Here is a 26,096-nt window from a genome sequence, read left to right as displayed (position 1 = left end):
GTTGGCTCTATAAACTAACAGAGTAGGAGGAGTTTTATGGCTACTGGAAGACTTGGGGGAGAAGGAATAGTAAAACGTTTGAGTTTCAACAATAACTGTTAAAATTAGGCCCAGCTGTAACTTTCATTATAATACAGAAGGCTCATAAATCACAACACTGTAGTAAAGCAAGATTAACCAAGAATGAAGGAATGACTAGAAAAAAGATGCAGCTAGCTAGGCAAGAAAAGGACAGTGGGGATTTTATATTGATGCATTACCTCAGAAGTTATGCCTGACACAGAAATGTATGGTCATAAGGCTGTCTGATTGTGTTCGTTGCTAGTGTTCCAAGATTTGGGGTAGTTCCACGCATCCATACTTTTTCTACTCTCAATTTCCTCCAGGAATCATTTTGAGGAATTTGCGTAGCGGCAAAAAAGTTGGAACAGCATAAAACATGCAGCTTCCTGTAACGGAAACCCCATCTTGTCCCTCATTCCAAGCCATGCAACTCGGAATGGGTCACACCCCTCATGGGTGATACTGCACGAGGCCTCTAAAGTATTTGCACAGGTGGCTTTACCTCCAGTATTATCCTTCAGTCGTAGGCCTAGGTATTGATCATACCATTACTGATCAACAAAAAACAGCAATAAGGAATAAAAAAGCTGACAGCCTACCAATCTATGCTTAAGCATTAGCCGAAAAAGGGCACCATGAAGTAGCCTTGAAGAGACAAGAAGCTCATTCACAGCACACATGGTAGAGAAAAACAGAAAAGCAAAGGTGAGTATTAACCCAAAAAGTTCAAGCACTTTGGCAAAGAGCAAAACGTATTTCTTTTTCAGGGTTTTCCCTGATTTTTCTGTTAAGTGTTTCTGATTTTCACCTAAATATCTAGTCTAACTAAATATTTTATAATGCTGTGTAAAGTAGAGTTGAATAAAGTATATGGTGTATTTGCTTTATATTTGCTTCCAGCTCACAAACACTAACAGTTCAAATGCGCTGTGTTGCTTAGATGCAAGATATTGTTCCGTACCAATTTAGAACGGGCCACCTAGATTTTAAACTGCGCCGCCGGGGAGTTGACTTGATTACCTACATCATCTGAAAGATGGCCATAGCAGGCTAGCAGGGCCGGACTGGACCCCAAACAACCCTGGAAATTTTGGCGGACCAGCCCCCGGCTGCTTTTGTTCCTAGTGGTCGATATAGCAGCACTGCCAGCCCCAGGTAACATAAGCATTTGCAATGCAATAGGTCTCGCATTAACGTGAGTTTAAGCTATTGGCATTGTCAATGACAATGCCTTTTATTTATGTTTTAAAAACAAAAAACAAAATAAAAGGCATTGTTATTTGCAATACCAATAGCTCAAACTTGCATAAATGCGAGACCTATTGCAGGGTAAGCTAGTTAAGACTCTTTTTGGAGCCCTTAATCCATTGTGTACCCATTCAGAGCAGGCTATTTGGTGGCTATTCAGTCATTCTGCATAGTATCAACCCAATAAGGCAGGGGTTCCTAACGTAGTACCAGGAAGACTTCCCTGTAACATGTTTTCTAGATTTAGACACAACAAAGGTATATGCATTTAATCTAAATAAAACTAGTTTAAATATTCAGTGGGTAACCAGAAAGTTTTGCAGGTGTGGCTTTCTGTTGTACACACGACACCCCTGAGATAAGGTATCCACGTACATTTTCCCTAACTACCAAACAGATGGCAATGAAGAACTAAGTAGCTTACACTGTACAGCACCATCCCTCGCCTCCCTCACTGCTGTAGTGGAGATGAATGGATCGCACACGGTGTCCCTCACTGCATTGCACCTTGCCTCCCTTTCTGCTGCAGTGAGGCTACTGCACTGCGCACTGGTACCCGCACTGTACTGCACCCATCCCATGCCTCCCTCACTGCTGCAGTGAATGCTCATCACTGTACAGGGGGCTTCCTCATATGGCAGCAGAGGGGGTGTCACTGCACTCGCGGACTACAAAACTGACAGAGCAGTAGGGCGCCCATGTGCGTTTTATTTGAAACTGCCTAGGCCCTCACAGTGCAGCAGTGACAAGCGGTGACTGAACCATACCTTGCCCCCACAACACTACACCAGAGACAAGGTGCCACTGAACATGTACCTGCATTGCTCACACTACAACAGCAGCAATCAAAGTGAAGTGAGCGGAGGGGCGGGGTGGAAGAGTCACTGCTCACCTAACCGAGTAGCGCTCACCAAAAAGCAGTGATGTTGTGTCTATATTCCTATCGAGCCTCCCTCATGCTGCAGCAGGGGCAGGAAGTTACTGCATTCATACCTCGACTCTGATACTAGCAGTCGCAGGCTGCCCTCATACATCGAGCTCTCGCACTGCAGCAGTGATCAGATGTTACTGAATTCACTACTCGGCTCTGACTGTAGCACTGATTAGCTGCCCTCGCACACGCGGATCCCTAGGGTCATAGGGCAGCAGTGGGCAGTTGTTACTGCATTCATATTTCGGCTCTGTAGCATAGATTGACCCACCCGGTACGTACTTCAGGCTCTTGAGCTGTACCAGTGACCGGTGGTACTGCACTCACTGCATCAGCTCCCCGTTACTGTTGCACCGAGGCTTTCCCCGTACGCTTTAAGTGATTTGCCCAGAATCACAGAATGTTGAGCCGACGCTTCGGTAGCTCTGGTTGTTACGTCACATCTCCACTTTTTTTTTACCTCAAACCAACATTTGCGTTAAGTAAACCTCAATATAATGGTTAATTATAATAAATACTGCAGAGAAAACACATCAACAACTTGGCAGTCGTGATAACATTTGCGCAGCATGGAAAAGTGAAGAACAGAGGTGATTACTGGATCAATCCATTCACTCCTTCTCAACAATGCATGCGTGTGGGTTAATAAGAATCATTCTAAGCTCCCTTTATGTCGGGCTGAAGTAAGCACAAGGCACTACAAAACTAAAGTGATATTGTTTTGGAGAGCGCACTGCAGAAGCGGAGGGGCTCTGGGCCAGGGCCGGTTCTAGAACGGTTCAGTGGCACAGCGCCGATATTACCTGATGAATGTGCTGTATAGAAAATATACCTGCAGGTCTGCGGGCTGTGAGGGTCAGTGAGAAGTAGGGGGGGGAGCGGCGCACTGAGTACGGGGGTCACCAGTAGCGCTTGGCCTGTGACAGGGGGAAGGTATCATCGCAGCACACCCTGACTCCCGTTCAGCGCAGGCTTTCTTCTCAGGGCTTTATAATTTAATTTGGCATCAGTATAGCGCTGTCCACGGCCCATGACCCCAAAGCGCTTGTAAATGCCGCAATCCTGAGAGAGGGCCCTTGTTGTGCTGCAGAGCCGAGTGACCACGGCCGCGCTCACTGAAGCCCGCAACGCTATCCGCGCTCATTTCACAGAGGGGAGAGTCTTTCCTCTGCAGCCCGAGTCCCGCACCAGGACTCTGAACCCGCATTTAGCTCGAGTTTTGCAAGGGTCTTCCTGAAACAGCTCGGAAGTGTGCTTTTAAGGGATGCTGGCACCTATGTACCCGTCCTCGCCACTTCTGATTACGTGAACGGTTCAGCAGCCCAGCGCCGATATTACCCGATGAGCGAATGCGCCCAAAATTGTTTTTATTCAGTAAGCATTTTAATTGCCAAGAAAGGGCTCTTCCTAAATTAATTGTAAATGCTTCCACCATCCCTCTAAAATCATCTTGTTAAGCATTCTTCTGTCGGAGCAGCTGCGACTTGCGGAAGGTGGTGGGGGATGCCCCGGGGAAATTAGGTGATTTATGGCAAACATAAAGCGCGGCCGCCCGGCACAATTCTATCATCCAATGCTGCCGCTGTAGTTACAGAGGCTGATCCCACAAAGGAGCGTCTCCAGTTACAGACGCAGGGGGTGATCTCCTAAATAAATAAACAACGCTGCACACTGCACGCAATTAAAACAAGTGCGAGCAGAGCGGATGAGAACTGTAGTTAGGCGCCGCTGCTTCGGGACTACACGAAAGTCAGCATAGGATCTAGAGCAAACCGAAAGCTAGATAACAGCAATGATACAGGTAAACCAATCCCAAGAGGAAAAACAAATTACATGGAGTTTGAGCCAACATACAGATTACTTTAGGTCTCGCTGAGACAGCGCATGCAGCGCATGCGCTGCCAAGGCGAGACCTAAAAAAACAGCCCCCACTAATGTAAAATCGTCCCACTCTTTCAGCCTCCGGGGGAAAGGCTGGATGCCCGCTATGGCCAGTCCGGCCCTGCACGCTAGCACTTTCATGAATAGCTCCATCTTTCACAATGTCCTTGAAGACACCGCTTAATGAAGAACATTCTCATTTTCCCATCTCATGACCTGATGACATACGTGTGAGGTATGTAATGAGTGTGAAGAAAGACTTCTATGAAAATAGGAGTGGCGAAAGCTGTGTCCGCTATATGAACCTCCTTGCACTAACTGGCTAGATGATGAATGAATCCATCTGTTAAACTCACTACATTCAGTTCACACCTTACTAATGAGAATTATCTTACATACATCAGCAGCCACAGAAAGAATCTTTGTAGCCACTGTACATAATCAAGATCAAATAAAACAAATCGCCTACAGCAAAATAAACTATAAAATTAATGTAAACACCAAATATACATACAAAAAGGTTGGCGTATGTATAGGCCTATGTTTCAGTATAGACTCGAGAATCAATTTGATGTTTTGTTTTTGTTATATTGCTTTATTATTTATTGAAAAAAAACTGGAGCAATTCCAACAGTACCATTTTGGGGAGGCAGGTAGAGTTGATGTAATCCCTGAGGGTGGATTTTGGGCCTAGGCACCTTATACATTAAAAACACAAACATACATTACAAGTTGTAATGTTTCAGTGTTTCTCTGGTATAGCTTGTATGTTGATGGTACTGCACAATGAAGGTGGTTATCGGCTATTTTAGTACTCCATTAGAAAGGGATGTGTTTACATAGCAGGCTGAGGGGGTATGTTGAGCCCTCTGAACTTGTCAGGGGCGAATCGCAGTGCAGAGAAACAAGAATGGGCGAAGGATGAGAATATGGATGTGATACAAGATGGTCTAAGGGTTGTTGGTAATTAGCTACAAATAGGGCACAGGTTGCATGCAGATGTGTAGTGAGAGTACATAAATATATTCTATGTGTTGTTGTTGTAGTGTTCACTTTTCCTTTTTCATAAATATTATTCTCTACAATGGTGTCGGTTTGATAGATTGCGAGAACACTGTGTCACGTTTTGGAACATATTGTGATATCAACTTTTTCACACTAAACTGTTTTGATGTTATTAATGTTTCTATGAATTACGTTGTATATTTGTTAAAGCTATACAGTACATTTCTGCATTTAACCTATTAGTTTTTTTTAGTAATTATTGAATAGCTTTTCTTTAGGACACATCCCATGTTTACTTCTTCTTAAACTGTGCCCTCACATTGATAGATAGATAGATAGATAGATAGATAGATAGATAGATAGATAGATAGATAGACAGATAGACAGACAGACAGACAGATAGACAGACAGACAGATAGATAAATAGATAGACAGACAGATAGATAGATAGATAAATAGATAGACAGACAGATAGATAGATAGACAGATAGATAGATAGATAGATAGATAGATAGATAGATAGATAGATAGATAGATAGATAGATAGATAGATAGATAGATAGATAGATAGATAGATAGATAGATAGATAGATAGATTTTGTTTTAAGGTAGCAGTACTACATAGCAAAAGCCTACTTAGTGCAGCACAGATGCAATGTGTGGAGTGATAGGAGAAATAAAAAAAAAATCTCCAACTTTGCATCTGCCTCAAAGAACTTTTAGTTTTTTAACGTAAACCAGAATCTGACAATATGAGCAGATTTTGCTTTGTGTCGACGACAATAGATGGCTCCACTGCTATGCCCATGTACCAGCCATATAATGCTCCTTCGATGCAAATCAGTGCAAAGAGAAATTTGCAAGGAAAATGTGCACATTTCTGGTGAAAAATCAGTTTTGAGATGGAAAGTAAATATCCTGACATGAATTTGGCCACTTTGCATCACTGTGCATAATTTTAAGATTGCCCAAAGTCTTGATAAATCGGTCTCCGGGTGTGATTTGCAGGTCACGAGATTGATTCCCAGCATATCGATTACCCTAACATTGCATACCAGTGTTACCTGTTATTTGCAGCACTTGGTACTCAGTGGAATGTATCAAAATAAGTTATAATTATCAATGGGTATCACCTCCAATCATGGCGGAAAGAGAAGAGGGTAAGAAGCAACTCTTACACCCCACTTCCCCTTCCTTCATGGGTGATTGAATGCATCAGGCCATCTATTTCTTTCTAGGCTGGCCTCTAAGAATTAATCCACCGCCTATGATTGGTGGCTGGCAGGCAGTATATCAATGTACTGATAATCTTCCATAGTATGAGCATACAATATCATCTTCCTATATACTCTTACGTGGTACATTCTAGGCTTTCTACATTCTAGGGCTTTATCAAGGCATGTTCAGAACACTATTCCTACCTTTTCCTTGACATCAGAAGGGGTGGCGCTCTTGATACCCTAGATTGGTAGGCTGTTCTGCCACCATTTGCCTAACGGCAGCAACACCCATTGCTTTTTAAATGCTGCCCCATATTTATAAGGTATGAGGCAGCACCAAAAATAAGATTAGGAAATACCTGGTATTAAACAGGTGATACGAGGAGAATGATTTAGTGTCTTCTTGTAAATTGCCCTTTCCATATATGCTGCATTTTTGCAGCACAGATGGATAGAGCAAAAATCGCCTGTTAAGATTGGTTTTGAACAGGAAGGTGTCCCTTCCTGCACATAAACAATCGCCCCTGCAGCACAGGCACCCTAGTGAAATGGAGACAGGGTGCCTACGCTGGCGCTAGGCTGCTTCTTTGGTGCTAGGCGAATGCAGCGGTGCGCCGTATTTTTGAAAATACGGCCAATCCCTGCGTTTTGAAACTGCCGGAGCTCTGCATTTCCAATTTTGGCGTAACACAAGCCCCTCCGGTTTGTTGCACATATACCCCTAGGGGTCTCCCTGTGCATGGTGTGCTTTAGCAATGTCCAAGCCCAGCACTGTTATGCCTTGCACGGCAATCTTGGTCAGGGAAATCTAGTGACCGTCATCCCACCCAAAAGTGGGTGGGGGTAACAACCACTATGAGTTGGCGGCCGAGTGACAGATTGGCTGCCAAGATGAGAGTTTCCATTGTTGGAAATGACCGAGGCTCAGCCTATGGAAACCCAGCAGTTGCACCATCCCTAAACATAGAGGCAGAGCTGTGAATGAGAGGGAATGGGAGAGCCGCTGATGTTTGCTGGTGTCCCAGCTCCACCAATGTGTAGATGACCTGCTAAGCCTTGACTGCTCACAGTCTCTACCCTTGAAGAGTCAGAGCACAATTATCCAATTAAAGTGTGTTTTTATTTAATTTCCTTTAACAACAGCAGTAAACGACGGTACCCTCCACAAATACGTCTTATTTTAGACTATATTGTTCTTATGACTTGGCCCATGGACTTGAGTATCAGTAGAGTTTCTTATGTGTGATACAGCACAAAATGATTGATAATATTGTGATCCCTTTTGCTTTTCTGTCCCATTAAATGGTGGCAATTTGTTCCAAGGACCTGCAGTTTTAACATAAACTATGTGGAATAACTTAAGAAAGGCACCCATATTATTAAATGCAATGGCGAATTGCTGCATGATAAATACTTATATATTTACCCTCGGCCTTGTGTTTTACATAGGAAACATGGTACTGGCAGGGCGACGTTAGCGCCGATGATGTCATGATGAGTGGCGTAAAATGTTCGGGGACTGAGCTGTCGCTAGCACACTGCCGCCATGATGATGCTGAGGTATCCTGCCCCAGAGGAGGCGGTCGTTATGCTGCTGGAGTTTCCTGTTCTGAAAGTGAGTATTACCTATACATGCGTAGGCCACAGAGCCTATGGGAATTTCCTTTTTAAAAGGGTACTCCAGAGGTCATAACGCTCTCTGAATCAAGGTCACAGAAGCAGCTCAGAAATAAGTTGAGTTGCAAAAAAAAACCCTTGTAAACATTTAGCTTCATAGAGCCAGTGGTGTAAACATGTTGCAGTGGGAATTACGAAGCTGACACAACCAGTGGTTGCCACCACAATGACCACAAGTCATAGCTTATGATACTACTAACCTATAGCTCAAGATAATATTACAGAGTTATTCATTGGTGGAGGAGGAACCTGATTGAAAATAAACACTCGGTATAGAAAAGCCATTTTACTCCTTGAACTTAACATGGCTACATAAAATGTTGCTCATAATGCTTTTTTTAAATTAAGGACTAATTAGCGTTCAAGTTTGTGTAATACCCCATTGCAGTAATGTGGCCACAAGGTACAATAGCTAAAACACTCAATTTGTTACAGATTGTTGGCCTTATTGGCTATGGTCAGGAATTCTATTTGATTTTGGATTTTAATGGCTAGCAGAACTAGTCAGACAGAAACATGTTGAATATGGCATGAATGTGGGCCATATATATGGGTGGATAACTCTCCATAAGGAGGTTGGTTTTAACCAAAGTGTGCCAAATAATGTTGAATAGACAATGAGAGTGAAGCTCAAGGCGAATATGATGTCACTACCCACTTTCTCTGCTCAGCTTATCAATTGATAAACATTGCAGAGGTGAAGGAACCATTGAGGAACTATGCACAACATGGCCTTACTCCCTTCTCCCTGTAGATGTTCATGAAAAATAGTATACATGTGGCATCCTGCTACACTCTCACATAAACCTTGACAGTACCCTTCTCAAATACACAAATAATCACATGGTCCTGCGTTCCTCCCTCGGCACTCTCAATGGCATACACACTCATTCAACCCGATACCATGGCTAGTGCCATGCCACCCTAGCCCGCACCCACCACCCCCTTACCCTTCGTAGAGCCAAGGGTAATAACATCAGGTATTTTAAAGCAGGAACTTGAGGAAGGCCAGGGACTGCACAGACACGTTATATGTGAATTTATAATGTATTGCAATTTTACTGCTATACAACTTTATTGATTAAAAACTCTAAGGACTGTACTTTGCAAATCAAGGAAAATAGGTCATATTTAAAACCAAAGTCATTGTTTAGTATACATTTCCTCCCAGTTGAGTTAATCTGTCTTCAGGGAAACTGAAATTAGGCAGAGCATCAGAGGCAATTCCTAAGTGTATTAAAAATGCAATGCCCTGAATCTGTTTTGTGCTTTCCATTGGAATTTCAGCAAAGACAACACTTTCTGCAGATGTAGTGAGCTAAGCCTTAGCAAGGAATTGATTTCATGAATGTTTACAAAGTTAATTTGGAGACATCATGTGTTCAGCCAAACAGATGTAACAGTCGCGCCTGCCAAATACTGTTATGAACATCAACATTAATTCCGTTCTTAAGACTCAAATCCAGTTGCTGGCAGACGCGTATTCCAGTTATTTATTTATTTACTGCACATACTGCCGACGGTGGACTACCCCCTGTTGTTTATTAAACTAGTTTGCATGTTAATACCGTGTTTCTGATTTTTACTGCAAATTAATATATACCAGAATATTCCGAATTGCATAAAATAATCTGTATTTTTAACATTATTTGTTTCATTAAATGCACTTTATCATGGCGATAATTAAAAATACCAGGGGATAATCAGATATGTACTACACCTGCTTAAGTGATAATGTATATTTAGAATAAAAGAAAGGTGAGGGCATTGAATATAGCTTTGCTAACATTCCCTCATTTGTAATAGTGAAGTTGAAAAATCGGCATCAGAGTCTGTTGTATGGAATCACTTTCCTTACTAAATGCTGTGGTAAAATCAGTAGTTCAGTGACACAAGACTGCTTCCATATTTACCCACAGACTATGCTGCCTTTGGGCTGGCTTAACCTCTGCCCTTAAGGTAACAATTTTCAAAAGAGTGGGTGTCTGGCTAAAACAAGAAAGAAAAAAAACATCATTTCTCAAACATAAAAACATCTGTGAAACAGTGCTGACTATGACACTATTAAGAAAGGGAACCCATCAAAGGCACAATTATTGCAATAGCCAAAACTGAATCAGGCTTTAAACTTCTGCTTTCTTGTTCAGCCAACTACAGACTGATCAAACTCTTTGGTTCACCTTCAATTTCATTAGTAGGAGAGCATTCTACTCCTCCCCTTTCCCTCTTACCTCAGATGAAGGACTCCTACGCCTATTGCTGCTTCCAGTCTGTGCCCAGTTTTATAATCAGTATCGCCCACAAATGGTGTACAGACACAATATCTGAGAAAAAGTATTGTGTGGACAAAATAACATGTCAAGAACATTGAGGACAAAAATATTGTGAAGGAAAGTTTCTATAGGTAAGCAAAGTTTTACCATATATAACTCCACATATACCTACCTGTTTGCACTTACCTTCTCGATATTTTGGTCCCTGATATTTTTGACATGATAGTCTGTCCACAAAATATTTGTGTTTCTGCTATGCAGCCTACATGGAGGAAATGGCCTCCCCATAGACGCCTGTGTGGTCGGCGTCCCAACCAATCACAACACTACCATTGCAGCGTTGTGGTTGGCTTAGGGGAAGGGAGGGAGGCTGCCTGCTTCCTGTTCCTGCGGAGGCAGGAAAGCAGGAGCAGACCGAGCTGTGAAGATGCGGGACCCGGGAAAGGTATGTTTTTTCATTTTTTATCATTTAAATCCCCCACACTACCCCCCCTTCCCTAGGCAAACACTTGCCCATCCCCCCCACCCCGTGCAACCCCGCCCCTGCCACACATGACCCATGCCGCCCTCAACTGGGTGGAAGTTTTAAAGAGTTATGGATAGCGGTGGTAATTATTGTGGTTTTCTCAGCAAAGAAAAAGGCAAAGGATTCACAGTTGGATGGAGTTTTCTTGTCTGAGAAAGGGGAGTTGCTATAGTGGTTCATCTAATTTTTAACAATTTTAAACAGTTTTTTGGGTCAATCAATTGCTGTGTCATGTTGAATTTGGAAGAATGCAGCTTTGGTGATCCTGATGTGCTTGTTGTAGGTGCTGCATCTTTGTTGTAAAAGTTTGAGGTTGGACATAGAAGGGGAATGTCTCCTTGCTCTTTCTGCAAGTCTGAGTTATCGTCATTCCTTGTTTAGCATACAGTTGATCCAGGGTTGGATCTTTTTGACTGGATTCTCCTTAGTTGTTTGGGCGCAAGGGTGTCAATGTTTTTCATGGATTTGATGTAGTGCTTAGTTAGTTCATGAGGTCATGCATGCAAGGGGACAGGATGGGTTAATGTTGCGGGTGTCTCATATCCAGTGTTTGGCTTTCACAAGTTGTCCCTTAGTGATAATTGCCCTTTCTGAAATGAGGAGGGTGATAGAGAGGTGGGTCAGTCCAGTCGTAAGGAAGCATGGATTGAATTTGTATGGAGTTCTGTTTGGCGATGATTAAATCTAAGATGGCTCCTTTAATATGGGTCAGGTTGTTGCAGGCTTGGGTAGGGCTGAGATCCGGGAGAAAAGATTTAAAAGTGTTCACAAGAGGGTAGCTGGAATTGTTCCAATGGATGTTGAAGTCACTCGGGAAAATAGGACTGTTATGTTCTTCAACATTAGAGAAGATAATCTCCATGAACTGTTCAGTGAACAAGTGGTTTTCACTGGGAGGGTGGCAAAACGTGTGAAGAGAACAAGTTGAGTTGTCATTGGTTTTGATGTTGATCCTAAGGTATTTGCAGGAGGGCAGTGACAGAGCTTAAGATTGTTTCATAGGTAGTGTGGATCTGTGTATATACAGGTTAGGACCCTTCCCCCCGAATGGCCTGAATGGTCTATCCTGAGGATGTCAAGATTGGGGGGGGACTAGTATGTCAAGGATTGGGGATGAGAATTTGTTGAGCCAGGTTTCAGTGAGTATAAGGATGTCAAGGTCAGAGTTGAGTATAAGATTGGCTGTGCCTGCCATGTGTTTCACAGCGGATCAAGAGTGGAGTAACAAGCATTTATGGGACGTTTTGATGGTATTCGTAGTCTAATGCGATATGGGGACTTCTGTGAGATTTGACCTATTTAGATACCTGGTGCTGGGGAGGTATTTCCTGGAGGGTGGGTGATAATGGTCTCAATTTTTGTAGTAGGTATAGTGTGGAAGGCTGAAGCATGGTTATAAGTGTCTAGGAGGGAGAGTATATTGTTGTTCAAAAGATATCTAACTAGCCTATAGAGTGGGTATGATTCAGTTTAGATCTCCCGCCAGGATGTATGTCCAGATGTAAGCAGGGTAGGAGCAGAGCGGCATTTGGGAGTTAGAGTGTTGTTAGTCTGAAGGAGAGTCCTATGTGAGGTCCACTTGTGTTGAAGGTTGGAGGTGATGGGAGCCAGTTTAAGGATGTCAGCCCTAATCAGCTGCAGTTTAAATATTATAGTGTCAAAGTAGAAGCTCCTGTGAGGCTTCTGGTTGGGGAAGGCACTGTGGAGTAGGGAACTCGCTGAATCAGAGCAGTTGGGTGAGCCAGCATTGTTAGGGTGCACAATCAGAGCCTTTGTAATAGTTGGTTGAGAGGGTGTGATGGGTGTAGTGATCATGTTGAATGGAGTGTAGATGCCGAGGTCTGCAAAAATATGGGAAGTAGAGATGTCCGAATGAGGTTGTTGTGGGAATGCCAGTCATATCGCAGGAAAAGGGGGTGTGTTGAGCTGCAGTGGTGCCTGTGGAAACCTGGGTGTCCATCATGGGAGAGAGTTGGGAAGAGGGGTAAGGAGGGGTAGGAGAGATGGGGTTGTCATATGGAGAAGAGTCCGAGGGGAGTTGCGAGGGGGTAGGTGGAGGAGGGACTGTGTCTAATTTGTTCTTGAGTAAAGAGAAGAGGTTGAGGACGAGTTCCAGATTGCGATCTGAGGTTTGAATGAACACAGTGCCATTGTTGATGAAGATGGTGGCCGCTGCATTGGAAAACATGGAGAACTCCATAGTAAGTTTATGGCCCTGTGGGATTTTCTTGGTGATGGTGGTGTTGAGTGAGGAAGATAGGACTTTCCTACATTGAGCGCGTCGAGTGGTAGAGAATATGAGGTCATTCAGTAGGGTGCCTTTGTTGTAGCAGAAGTAGGGATCAGTGATAATAGTTTCTGTGTTAAGTTTGAGAGTTTTATGTTAGAGATTTCTCATTGAGTTTTTGGTTAGGGTGGGAGGGTAGCTTATTAGGTATGATGCATTTCCAGCAGGGGATAGTAGGTCGTTCAGCTTGTTGGTGAGGGAAGGCTCTATGCTGGGTGCAGTTGGCATGAGGGAGCTGGGGACAGCAAATGAGGGCCTTTTCAATAGGGGTGCTCTTTGTTGGCACAGCAGTAAACGCTGCTGAAAAGAGTCAGAGAGGATCCCAATCTGTATCTATATTCAAGCCCTTTTAGGACAGCTTTGAGGTCTCTTATCCGTGTCTAGATCCAGAAGGTGATGCTGGTAGGTGACATGTTTAGTGGTCGTTTTAATGCAAGTATAGATGAACATAAAGAAATGAGATTTACCATATAAATGTACAAAACACATACAGGTGAGACACTTCTCACGACAGGACAGCAGCAAATGCGAAGTTAAGGATCAAAAAGGGTTAAGGGAATCATGTATGTCATGGTCTAATAGGAGTCTGATACCAGGGGGACTGGCATGGGGCTCATACAATTGGTGCCAAGTGTGTAGGTGAATTGAGCACCTGAAACTTTTTTGTACTTATGTTACCAGATTTGTGTCTCGGTACTGAGTGAATTGCATACCACTAATTCTCCATAAGCATCTTATTTGTGTGGACATTAGGCTCCTTTACTGATACCTTGTCTATGTCTTTCTTTCCCTCTCCTACAGCTGCACCTGACCTTGTTCTCAATGCAGAGTTGGTTGAGCAGACCACCTATCTGGAGGACCGGCCCATGTTCATGCTGCTATGCGCCTTAGAAGAAGAGTGCCTGTCCTCTTCAGCTGCCACGACCAACCGCAATAGTGGCTACCGAAGACTTCTCCGTTTCAGCTCTCAGATCCACAACACTGGCCAAGCTGACTTCCGCCCCAAGAATGGCCGACACGCCTGGATCTGGCATGAATGTCACAGGCAAGTCCCTTAATGTTTCCAGAGTTTGCAATGCAGTGGTGTAGATTTAAAACCCTGACAAGCAGAATTTTTGTTTTCACTCATTTTACTTGAATTGTGTTTCTTAAATTAATATACAGGACCGATCACAAAGCCCACCAGGCACACATTACCTGCTAATTGCCCTGCATTCTGGAAACACCGTAGGCCGTATTTCAGTTCTGTGTTTCCTTTGCTTCTCTCTATTATTCACAAACATTTCGTATGTTTTCCTTTGATTTCAGGACACCCGTTTTGGGGGTTTTTCATTTTATCACAATCAGCGACGTCTTGAGACAAAAAATACCAATGATGATAATCCGTGCACAAGCACGAGAAATCTATTAACACAAAAAAATACTTTTTTTTTTTTTACCGGGTCTGCATTTGACAGGGGATAAACCCATGCAACAACTAGAGCCATTTAGGGTTCGATCATCATGAACCTGCAAAAAATAAGGTGCCCACTTAATTTGACACCTTGGATTGGGGCATCGTGCAATTACTGCATTATAGTCCTTTGTGTGCTGTGTTTACACAATCTGTGGCACATTTCAGCTGACACACACTGCAGCTGTAAACATCTGCATTTCTTGCACACATTAATCCCATTTTGAGCTCGAGCTGGAGCTTGCATCAACAATCTTTAAAAAATGCGCAGAGGTTTTGGGTGGTAGAGTAGGGCTTTTTAGTACATGTATGGTAAACATCTCACAGGCTGTGGTTTGTACTGTCACATGTTTCACCAGCCCTCTGTAATACACTATGACAGCTGCAGCTCACTTTACACACAATGCAGGTATTTTTGCAGTTTAGTTGACTTACATTTTAATAATTGTAGCTGCTAAATACTTGCCTAGTAAATAATCAAAATCACCTGACAGTTTCCTTAGCTGTTTCCATTCACCAGCTAAGGGTACTGTTAGAGCGTGGAGATTCATATGCACTCATGGGGATTTTTGAAGAGTCCTTTGTCACACAGACACAGCATCTGTAATTGGCGCATACCCTTAAGGGTCATTGTAGGCTAACATTTTAGCGGTGCACAATGAGGAATGGGCCATTTTCCTTCATCCACATAAAAAAAAAACAGAGCAAAGGTTTTTGCACCATTTTGTACGATTTGTTTGCCCTAGTGTTTGTTTAGAGAAATATTTGTTTTGATCCCAGGGTCTGTGCACATCTGCAGACAGACATCCATGTCTCAAACAAATCTCAATACATCTCTTCCTAGAATTATTGTAACTGTTTGTGTGCGCGTATACGCCTTGTATTCATAGGAGCAGGAGATCTCTCTCATAATTTAAATATGCTCAGAAATCTTGAGTATGTGCTTGTTTGAGTGTCTTTCACACTTTGTTGGTCAGGAGTGTTCTTGGTGTAGAGGATCCATATATATGTCAATTGTGTTGTAGTTCCAGAATATTGTTGACAAAATATCATCTGACATGTATATTATGTCCTAAGTATCATGTACAAAATGATTAGGTCATTGGGTGGGGTTAATAACAGAAAATCAACACCTGGTAGGACAAAAGTGGAATTTATGTAAATGATCTTTTCATACACAACATCAGTTGCAGAGCTAGGTCTACCAAGTCTACAGATCAACACACCCAAAGGTATATGCACATTGTTTGTGTTATTTTTTGTTCACCCTTTTCTTTACTTTTTTCTCTTATTCCATCTCATTCTCTTTAGAGCAGAAAGTGCATGCATGAACATGTATTCTTGGTGTACGAAGAAGTTAAATAATCCTTTTAGTTTCACTCTGTACTGCTGATTTATGATTCATTTGCAGATTGTGGAGCTGAGTAGCTCTGTCCACCAGTCCTTTATGTTGATATCTAAGTATATATGTCAGAAGGGATCTTTAAATGCATTATGTGGTTACAGGACCCTTGAAGTTGCGCTGATGCATCATTGTTCTCGGCTACTCTATTGTCAGAGTTCAGTAGATGACCTGGGGGGATGGTCCATCTTTCTGACGTCTTCGGGCTGTAGTTGTTGCTGATATTTTTGTATGTTAGTCGGGTCTGCTATGCTTGGAGTGATGCTGTCTGTATAGTGTGTTTGAGCAGCATAGAGAGAGAGAGAGAGAGAGAGAGAGAGAGAGAAAGAGAGAGAGAGAGAGAGAGAGAGAGAGAGAGAGAGTGTGTGAGAGAGAGAGAGAGAGAGAGAAACGCTGACAGAACCAGACAAACCCGAGTAAACAAAAAAGGGATGGCTAGAATGCATGAAATAATCTCGCCACTGGTGTCTAGCGGGGGCCACTTTCTAGTCCATCGAGTTTGCCTACCATGCCACATCAGATTAGACCTGGTCATTTGCAAATCAGCCTTGGTCTTGCTCCCAAAGGAATAATATTAATCCTGAACTGGCAAGCCAGATCCACCTTGAAGTGGAACACGAGCAACCCAAGACTGGTATGGGGGGGGGGGGGGGGGAGAGAGAGAATGTCAGTGCGACGATATTGCACTGAGAAAGCAGACAGAGTAAGTGAGTTGAGAAGAGTTTCTTTTATTGAGATCCACTGTTTTGTTTTCCTGCAAACATTTCCAACTAAAATGGGTATAAGCAGTAGAGTTTACAGGAAAGTCTGAAAAGGATCTCATGAAATATTGTAATACTTCGCGATCTGCCACAGTAACCTTTTTTATAGCTTTTTATTAAGCTTTATATTACAACATATAAAAAATTAAGTGCACAAAGCTTCCATACAATTTTCCATGGACAGATATTTTAGATCCATTATAGTTATAGTTATTGAGACACTTCACCTGCATTGCATTACACATGTCAATGCACAACTGTGACACAGCATTAAGACAAATTGCTTTTTTTATTAACATAGGGTCTTCATTAATTCAGGGGCCTCGTTCATCTGGGCCATGAATCAAAATGCATGCTAATGTTTTCCATAACTCTATACCTTCCTGTAATTCTTCTTTAGTTCTAATCGACTTCATTTCTATTTCTTCTGCTAGTGTCCATCCAATGACGTTGGGGATCCATTGTTATATCTCAGGGTCCTGCTCATAACAATTGAATCGCTTTGCTAGTAACAGCGTAAAATGTACAGATCTCCTTTTTATTTTATATTTTGTTTTATTAACATCTATACCTAGTAAACATGTCTGTGGTTCGAGCTGTATAGAGATCGAAATAGGTGCAGTAATAACCAGTGAAACCATGTCAGCCCACCAATCTCTGAAGGAAAACACTGTCTCCCCCTAAGAATGTTCTTCCGTGTGCCCTTTATGGCTGGTACATTCCCATTGACTGATCCGCAGGTCAAGGAAACATAACGGGGAAGGCACTTTCTTTACAAAGTTAACAAAAAGGGCCTTTATTTTAGTTAAACCATTTTGAAGTTCATGCCCTTCACCATTGGCTGACACCAGTCTCAAGTTCAACTGCCTGAGCAGTATCAGACCTCTTCTTAGTTTTAAGTTGCCCAACCCGGGTTCCATGGCTCCAAACACACTCCCATGAAAACTAACTCAGAGTTTTCCCAGTTGCCAGATACAACTGTTCAATTGACTATGCCTGAAGATGAATCAGTGCAGAAGCATCCTGTGAAAGAACATTATGTACTCCAGGCACATGAGTGTTTTTTATTGAAAGCGTAGGCCTCTGTCTTGGCGCCAGTCCAGCCTACAGCTGTTTTACGAGTTAAGCACAGACTTTTCCAGCAGTGGTTGGTTTTCTTCCAACTCACCATTCAGTCCCAGCTTGAGCTCATGAATCCTGTTTGAAGAATTGGTGAGGGTCATGACTCATTTTACTGACCAAGGATCACAATGCTAATTCCACGGGTTGTAAAATCCACAGGTGACACATTCTACGGGGGGGAGGGGAGTGGGTCTGCTTTGCTTGATTTGTGTCTGGTCCTTTCTCAATGGTGCAGAACTACAGTTAAGGCTATTAAGCCTCGAAGCCTCAGTGAGAGGGGGGCTGTCTCTTCAGTATTGTTCCATAAAGTCATTCTCTCAGCACCTCACCGGTAAATATAAACCAATTGTGTGAATTATTTGAAATTATTGGGTTGATCTAGAATTCAGAAAAGATTACCAGGTGTACTCCTTTAAAGCTGTAACTGCATACTTCCTAAACCCTTTGTAAATTCTATTTTCTGATCAGCAGATATTACATGTTTTTATTTCTTTTTATTTTGTATTTATTATTGCTCTGATTTGTTTTAACTTATGCCAGCAATAAATAAAATGACCTCACATTACCTACATATTTGCTCAAGCGAAAATCTCCAAGCACATGAAAAGGCAGCTGCCTACTGTTATCTTTCCTCTTTTAACCAGTGGGAAAATACTTCTCCCTCTTTTCACCATTGGGAAAATATTTGCCTATGTGGCTAAGCCCTTCCCAAAACCCTCACCAAATTTGGTGGCGTTCCTTTCTCGTTCCAACCAGTGGAACAGATGTATCCTACCCAAATGTTTCTAGGATGGGGATGGCCTGAGAAAATGTTCATGAATACTAAGCTACTTGTGAATTTGTGGCTCTGCACAAACTTCCCAGGGAATTCTTGCACTGGAACACAGACTCCTGGCTCCGACAGAAGGGTCATCCCTCATCCAATTAGATCTATATTCAAATGTAAGTGCGCAGTTCATTGTTAGAACTACATGCAAATTCTTTCAGCCAAATAAAATGTAATTAGAGCTAATTTTGCAAAGGTCACACTTAGATTCAATTATATTTTGCATCAGTGTTTTCTTTCCTCTTTACTTACTTCTTCATGAGAACGCCTGCTACTGTGAGTTCCCTCAATACCACGAATAAACCACGCTCGAGTATCTACTGTCAGTGCATGAGAATCAAGTCACTCTGAAGGGGAAATGTAATAATGCTTGTACCTACTGAGATACTGGTACGGTAGTTTCAGCCTGCCAACCTTGAAAAAATGTGTGGAGCGTAGTGATCCCGGAGAGTGGATAGATGTTTGAAGCGGAGGGTGTTGCTTTGCACCCAGCACAGGCCAAGCAGCCATTACTCCCCTGACCAAAAAGCGCAAACAAAGGCTTTTGCCATCTCCTCCCAAACCCTTAAGAGGTTGGAAAACCTTGTCCTGCAACCATGCAGAGGTGCTCCTAAACCGTACTAGGAATCTACTCTGTTTAGGGGTTTCCAGCTTGCCTTGTGCTCAGCATGTGATATCACCTCTTCACCATGTGTGAGGTGGTAGGGCGTCTAATGTAAAGTAAACAACAGCACTCAAAGAAGCTATGAACTTCAAATGTTGAGGGACTGCTCAATGTTAACCCAGTCTTTGCTACACTGACCGTGTCATGCATTACACCACATAAGCTATTACTGATGAAAATTACATGATTTTATAATTTGGTAATGCTTGCCCGTCAGTATTACTATATCAGGAATTTACAGTTACAAGCACAGGAGATCCATTACTTTATCAAATAGTTTTTTAACACGGTACTATTTTTAGAAGTTGGATGCTACGAAGTAAAACGGCAAGGTCCCACACTGTTTAATGGGAAGTCCTTTCCCCTAAATACTGCATTTAGGGTTGAAGCAGCCTTATGTTGCCTCATTTCTTTTTTTGTCTGTGTTTTATGCAGTATATATATTTAAACAATTCATTTTTCCAGTGGTCATAATGTTCAGCCACCAATGTACACCTACAGATCCTCTTAAAAACACAGTCTTGTTGCTTGAGAAATCTTGTCTCACTGCTTCACCGTCAATCACGAGGGGATGTATTTCCCACCAGGGTCCCATTCCCACCAGGGTCCCCTCCCAAGGTTGCATTGCTATGTTACAAATTGCAAGGGAATGACTACATTCCTCGTCTTACTCTTCTAAGGGTAGACATGTGGTCTATCTAGGAACCTATCAATGCAATCAAGTGTCTTCTTCAGAGCTTTCAGCAATCCACCTTGATACTACAAAGCACTCATAAAGATAAATGACATGTTGAGGGAACTGTAGGTGTTGGTCTTACAGTAGGCAGAGTATGGTCCTGGTCCTACTTGTACTGGCAGAACACAAATGTACAGTCTTGCACTATCAGCATATTTATCAGCAAAACTGCAGATATTGCAGCATGTAACATACTAGCCCAAGTATTACAGTTTTACCAATGAAAGAGCACCCAACAAACATAAAGCTTAATACAAATGCTTGCTAATCTAGAGATGTGTTAGCACTCTCCCATGAAGATTCACCAAGATTCCAGGGATCAATATCAGAGTGTTTTTAGATTGATTTATAATTTATTTTTAATATACTTTCTACACTCTAAAAATCACGTCCTGGCTCATAGAATGTGTGTTCGAGTGGTTCGAGCTCAGGTTCGAGCTCATTTAGAATGTATTACTGCTGTATTTATTGATCACAAAGTAAAATACATAGCTACAAATAGGTGTCAATGCAGCTTTGTAAGTAATGAACTTAAAGAGTTGTGCAGAATGCTAAGAGTGATAAGACCACCCTCCCTTAGCAGGAATGAATGGACAACAAAGGTTTCTATATGATCTATAAACGCCATGGTCAAATCACAAGAGACATAATAATAAAACGTAATAGAAGGTACATGTATGTGTAAAAAAATGGTTTATTCGTTGAGATCGACAGAAGATCCTTTCAAAGTAATCAACACAATCCTTGTCGGGCTGAACTACAAAAGTCAATAAATTACCCTGCTCTTAACTCTCTAGTAGCTTGATACTATAGCTGTCGGGCTTAATTTAGAGACAAGGCGTAAAGTATTTACACAGCACACAAACAGTAAGAAAGGGAAAACACAACACAAGTAAAATCCCAAATCAATTTAGAAAAATAGAGTACATATTCATAAATAAAGTTATAAGAGAGCAACATTAATCAAATCACTACAACCAGAGATGTTAATATTTAAATTTTAGGTGAAAATTGCCCATAGAAGCACAAAGCGTCTCTGACCGTTATTAGGGCTTTCTGGTCATGGGGAAAGTCACAAGTTCAGATCAACTGCAATTGAGCAAGGTTGGATGCAGGGACCAAGTTAGTCCAGCTGAAGGGTTACCTTCTAAAGTCTGCACAAAGAGTGCTGTTCATGTTGGCGGGGGCTATGAGGAGGCGGCTGTCGGCGTGAAAACCAGGTGAAGCATCGCGGATGGGTGTTGTTGTAACTTAAAGAGCCAGTCTTTGCTGGAACTTCACATTGATGATTGCTGCGGGCGGTCACTGTCCGCTCAAAGTGCAGGTCTTGCATTGGTAGTAATTGCGGTCGGTTGCTTTTGACGCAAAAAGCAGATCCCACCAGAGCTTTGTATTTGCTGCCATCACAGACGGTCAATCCTCGATACTTTACTACTGATTAGTAAGGGTCGGGTGTACAGAGCTCTACAACTTACAGAAAAATAGGGCCCAGCAGCAGACGAAAAATCCAGGACGAACAAGCAGAACGTGGATTTCCTACAGTACTGGTAAAGTAAACGAGGGAGCTGCGGATTGGGTACTGGGAAAGACTGCAATGACATAATGCCACCAGCAAATTCCTTGTCAAGAGTTCGAATATTTACGTAATAGAAGGTCATTGGAATCTATTTATATTGTTCCTACTTCTAGTGGTCAGTGGTCCTAAATGATGTGCTAAGTGAAGCGAGTATTTTTGTGTAAACTGTGAATGCATTTGCTTCTTGTGATTTCAATGAAATGTATGATCTTAAATGGAGCTTTTCTTTGGGATCTGAAACAGAATCCCTTGCTACTGGCAGCTTCTCCAAAACTGCCAGCCATTTAATCTCAATCCTTCTTGGGACAGGGAGCTAGATCAGATTAAATTCTCGCAAAACCCTTTAGTCTTCTGAAGAAGCTGCCAAAGTTGTTTTCACTGCAAGTGTGGCTTAAGGAGAAAATATGTGTGGGGTCACACATTTTAGTCTAAAGACACACAAGCAAGAAATATTTTATAGAAGGTAGATGGGGAAGGGAATATAATGAGTAAAGACAGGGAACAATGTGCAAACATGAGATAGCACTGTGACCTCACTGTACACACATCACAAATTTGCAATGTGTAACCTCAGAGAATCAATTTTGGCCATTGAATACATTATTAGTTAGCTCTTTGGCACTTTATAGTGGAGAAAAGATAATCAAATTGTTAAGTACATTGACATGAAGCAATAGTTAGTCTTAAAAAGTCAAGTGATTCAAAGTAAATATCCGGCCTCGTAAAATAGTAGACAAATCAAATAATCTGCAAAGTCAGCCTTAGATTGCCTGACGAATTCAGATTTTAAGTAAATGTTTAATAAAGTACTGTCTAAAGCCCCATGATTGCAAGTGTGAGATATAAAATTAGTTGCCATCATCATGATCATAAAATCTTTATTAGGTTCCAACAACAACCATAAAAGAACAAGAAGCACAGCACATACACTCATAACACATATGTATAAAATACTACATTAACATTAATCACCAATCAACAATAAAACCGATAAAAAGGCACCCATTAGCAGCAAAACATTGGTCAGTGGGGTCTAGAAATACTCGACATCAGTGCAGCTTGTAAAAAACAAGAGACAGCATATACAACATGTTCATTGGGGAGGATCTGCAGGAACATAAGTGAGAAGTGTGCTTGGGTGAAATTCAAGGGCTTCTGCAGTGGGTCAATAAACTGCTTTCTAGGCATAGTAAAATATTTGCAAAACATTACAAAGTGTAAAGTTTCCTGCAGAGAGCTATTGTCGCTTGGTGATGCCAAGAGGTGATCTTAGGTTAAATCTAAGCCTGGCCAAAGCAAATCTGCCCCTTAGATTGGGTGCCTGTGCTAAGTAAGGCTCCATACCCTGGACTGTTTTCAAGAGCATGTGTCCCCTCACTGTGGTTTTCATCAACTCTGCCTGTTCTCTAGCCAACATGACCCGCTCTAGAAACAGATCTTTTAACTGTTTCAGTTCTAAGAGCGACAGTGATTGGCTATTAAGAGATATGTCTGCTTTCCCCAGACGCTTCCTTCACATAAGAAATTCAGGGGATTCTAAGTCTGTGACCAAGAAACAGACAGCCCAAAAGAATCTGTCTGTTTCATTCAAGTCTCTCCCTGGTCCAAATCTGAACCCAACACAACAAAGGTTTAAGGGCAACTACATCAACTTGGTAACTGGTTTCAAGCTGAGCATGCACTGAAAAGGCCGGGGTACGTTGGGGGACCTGCACCAACCATCTTAAGAAATGTTTTTCAGCTGTGGATTTTATCCATCTTCATGTACCCCCAGACCTCACTGCCATACAGGAACTGTGACGCACATTTGGCCTGGCAAATCTTAAGTAGAACACGCGGTGACCAAGAACCTAACCTATGCACAAAACTGGCCACTGCCCCGGTGGCCTTGACAAGCTCAAATCTTCTTTCCTCAATCAGGGGCTTCTAGTTTTCCTTTACATCAAATAACACCCTTAAATATGGAAAGGCCTTAACTTTGGGCATGGTATGACTGGCCACCTTAAAGGTCCTAGAGCCAGTGGACCGAAAGCCGACAACCATAATGTATGATTTGGTGAAGATGACTGCCAAATCCAAACTCCCCTTAAAGGAAACAAACGTCTCACAGTAGCTGCAGCCCTACAGAAGTTTGAGCCATGAGAACCGTATCATCGGCATATAACAATACCGGAAGTGATCTCAATCCCATACTCGGGCAATCTGCGTGGACAGAAAGAAAAGCTTGCTTAAGACCATTAATGTAGAGTGTGAACAGGAAGGGTGCAAGAAGACACCCCTGTCGAACACCCCTACTAGTTCAGTCAGCTACTTGAGAAAAACGCACTGAAGCCGGGGTGTAGGTCAGATAAAAGAGCCACTGTGTTTGGGGCCCAACCTATCACAAGCAGCAAACCCCACAATATTATGCAGTTGAGTCTATCATGGTTGGAATTGTGGTCTATAAATGCCAGGTGGACAGAGTCTGACAGTATACTTATTGTATATGTGAGATATTAAAAGATGCTAGATGCATGAACTCAGATTACCGTTGACTCGATACAAAAGGCATCAGTCAGTGATCTCATATCCCATTTGGCACCCTTTTACAGTAAAAAGTCTCAAACTCTTGGGAGCAAGGCCTGAAATGTCACACTCGAGACTTGATGACCAGCATTTATTTATTAAGGGTTGTTTTCTTCCTTCCACGGCCCATGAGGTGATTAGTTTAGATGTCATGAAGAGGGATCTGAAATTAACAATCATTTCAATAAGCAATGACTTGTGTGTTCTCACATGTATCAAAACAATCTATTTCAGTGGACACTCAAAGAGATAGGTGTTAACTTCTCAACGAATTATTCAGAGGTGAACTGGTATTTGGAAAGTGATATTGCTTTTTCAATAGATTAGTTTTTTATGTCGCTAAAGGATTGCTTTCCTGCTATTTTAACCCTTATCCTGGGAAGGAAGCTTGAATGACATCTAAAAACAGAATTGCATTTGACTCTTGGTGTATTATGTTCACTTGCTTCATAGATCCGTTTCTGATAATAGCTGTTGGAATCTCTGCTGCCCTTTACAGTGTCCTAAGATACAACATTCTTTAGATCCTGAGTAGTTTGCTAGGGCAACTTTTAACACTGGCTGCAGCATGTTCCTTGCTACTGTCATTCTATTTTAGAAAGTTAACGCATAACCAATATACCATTGACTAAAGAGACAACGCTCTACAGTAAATACTCTTTCTTCAACAGTAAAAATATACCATGCCACATATGGCTCCCCCGCCATTTCTTGATCTATCAAATGGTTCTTAATGCAGCTATTATATGTATGAACGTATTGAAAGTTTACAAAGTGGAAACCTAGTAGGTGTACTCTGTAGATTATGAAATGTAGCGGGAGTTGAGTCTACATTCTTATTTGAACAATTTTTCTCCTAATGTACATTCAATATTGATGCAGAACTCATGGTCAGTATTTATTTTGTGGCCAAAATGTGTTTCACTCTGTTGAGCATGATGTGGTCCTAGAGCCATGGACCTCGTTTTAGGGTCACCAGGGGTCGTGACCCCTGTCTTGCCCCTTGTGACCACAAGTACTCTCTTTGCAAACCCCTGGCCTTCGCTATAGCAAAATCAGTGTGTGATGTCACTTCCGCTACCCCTGGCATTTTGTTGAATCGACACCCATGCCTAGAGCTGTGTTAAGGTTACATTTTTGGGGTTATCACATGGTATCTTTTAAATCTTACATATCCGATACTACCACTAATTTAAACTATTTTCTAGACTCTCAGGCTTCGTGTCTGCGAGAACATCTGTGAATGAATTACATTCAGGCCATTGGAATGCTGCAGAAGTGGAGGACCATGGTATAAGCAGGGTTGACAAAAGTACACAGCAAGAAAGGCAACTTAAGAAATAGCAGAGAACTTGGCAGCATTATTTCTTTATTTTATCATATTATTTTACATTCATAGTCTCTGGGATCAAGGTTTCACCTCATTAGTATCAGTATAACACCCGAATAGAGCAATCAGCAACTGAATAGTGATCAGTTCACCTTTCGCATTGATCTGCCACTGCGCTGCACCAGGTGTGGACCTACTTTTTTGTTTATAAAAGACTTTTAATCCTTTTGAACTAAAAACAAGATATTCTTGGGTGGATCTTGGGCGGATTTGCAAATTTTGAGGCGGATGGTCAAATGTGCACAATCAAACAATTCCAGTGTTGCATGTGTGCACACACATGTGTATGCACTCTGTCACACTGCCCTCACATACTCATGCAAGGGATCACTCTCTCCCTCTCCTCGGACTCTGGTCTTTAAGTTGGGCCTGCTGATGAGGCCTGTTCAAGCCTTACTCAAGGGGCTGCCTGCTTATCTTTACTTGAAGCTGCAAAGTGTATCCTGCTTCAGGGTTTATGAAGAGATGCGAAAGTCTGGCTCCCCTTCCT

At 42.1% G+C, this 26,096-nt stretch overlaps 1 protein-coding gene across 1 annotated transcript in view; it reads left to right on the top strand.

Annotated features, from left to right (window-relative positions):
- LOXL2 (lysyl oxidase like 2) overlaps window positions 1-26,096 on the top strand; it is a 377,239-nt gene that overhangs the window by 302,894 nt on the left and 48,249 nt on the right. The window contains exons 9-10 of the mRNA XM_085633231.1: window positions 7,798-7,963; window positions 13,913-14,156. Of these exons, the coding sequence (XP_085489357.1) occupies window positions 7,798-7,963; window positions 13,913-14,156 (410 nt within the window). The remainder of the gene's footprint in view (window positions 1-7,797; window positions 7,964-13,912; window positions 14,157-26,096) is intronic.

The sequence above is a fragment of the Triturus cristatus genome, chromosome 11, assembly GCF_964204655.1.
Source record: "Triturus cristatus chromosome 11, aTriCri1.1, whole genome shotgun sequence".
NCBI lineage: Eukaryota > Metazoa > Chordata > Amphibia > Caudata > Salamandridae > Triturus > Triturus cristatus.
The sequence above is the reverse complement of the archived record's forward strand: the minus strand, read 5'-3'. Positions and strand labels throughout refer to the sequence as shown.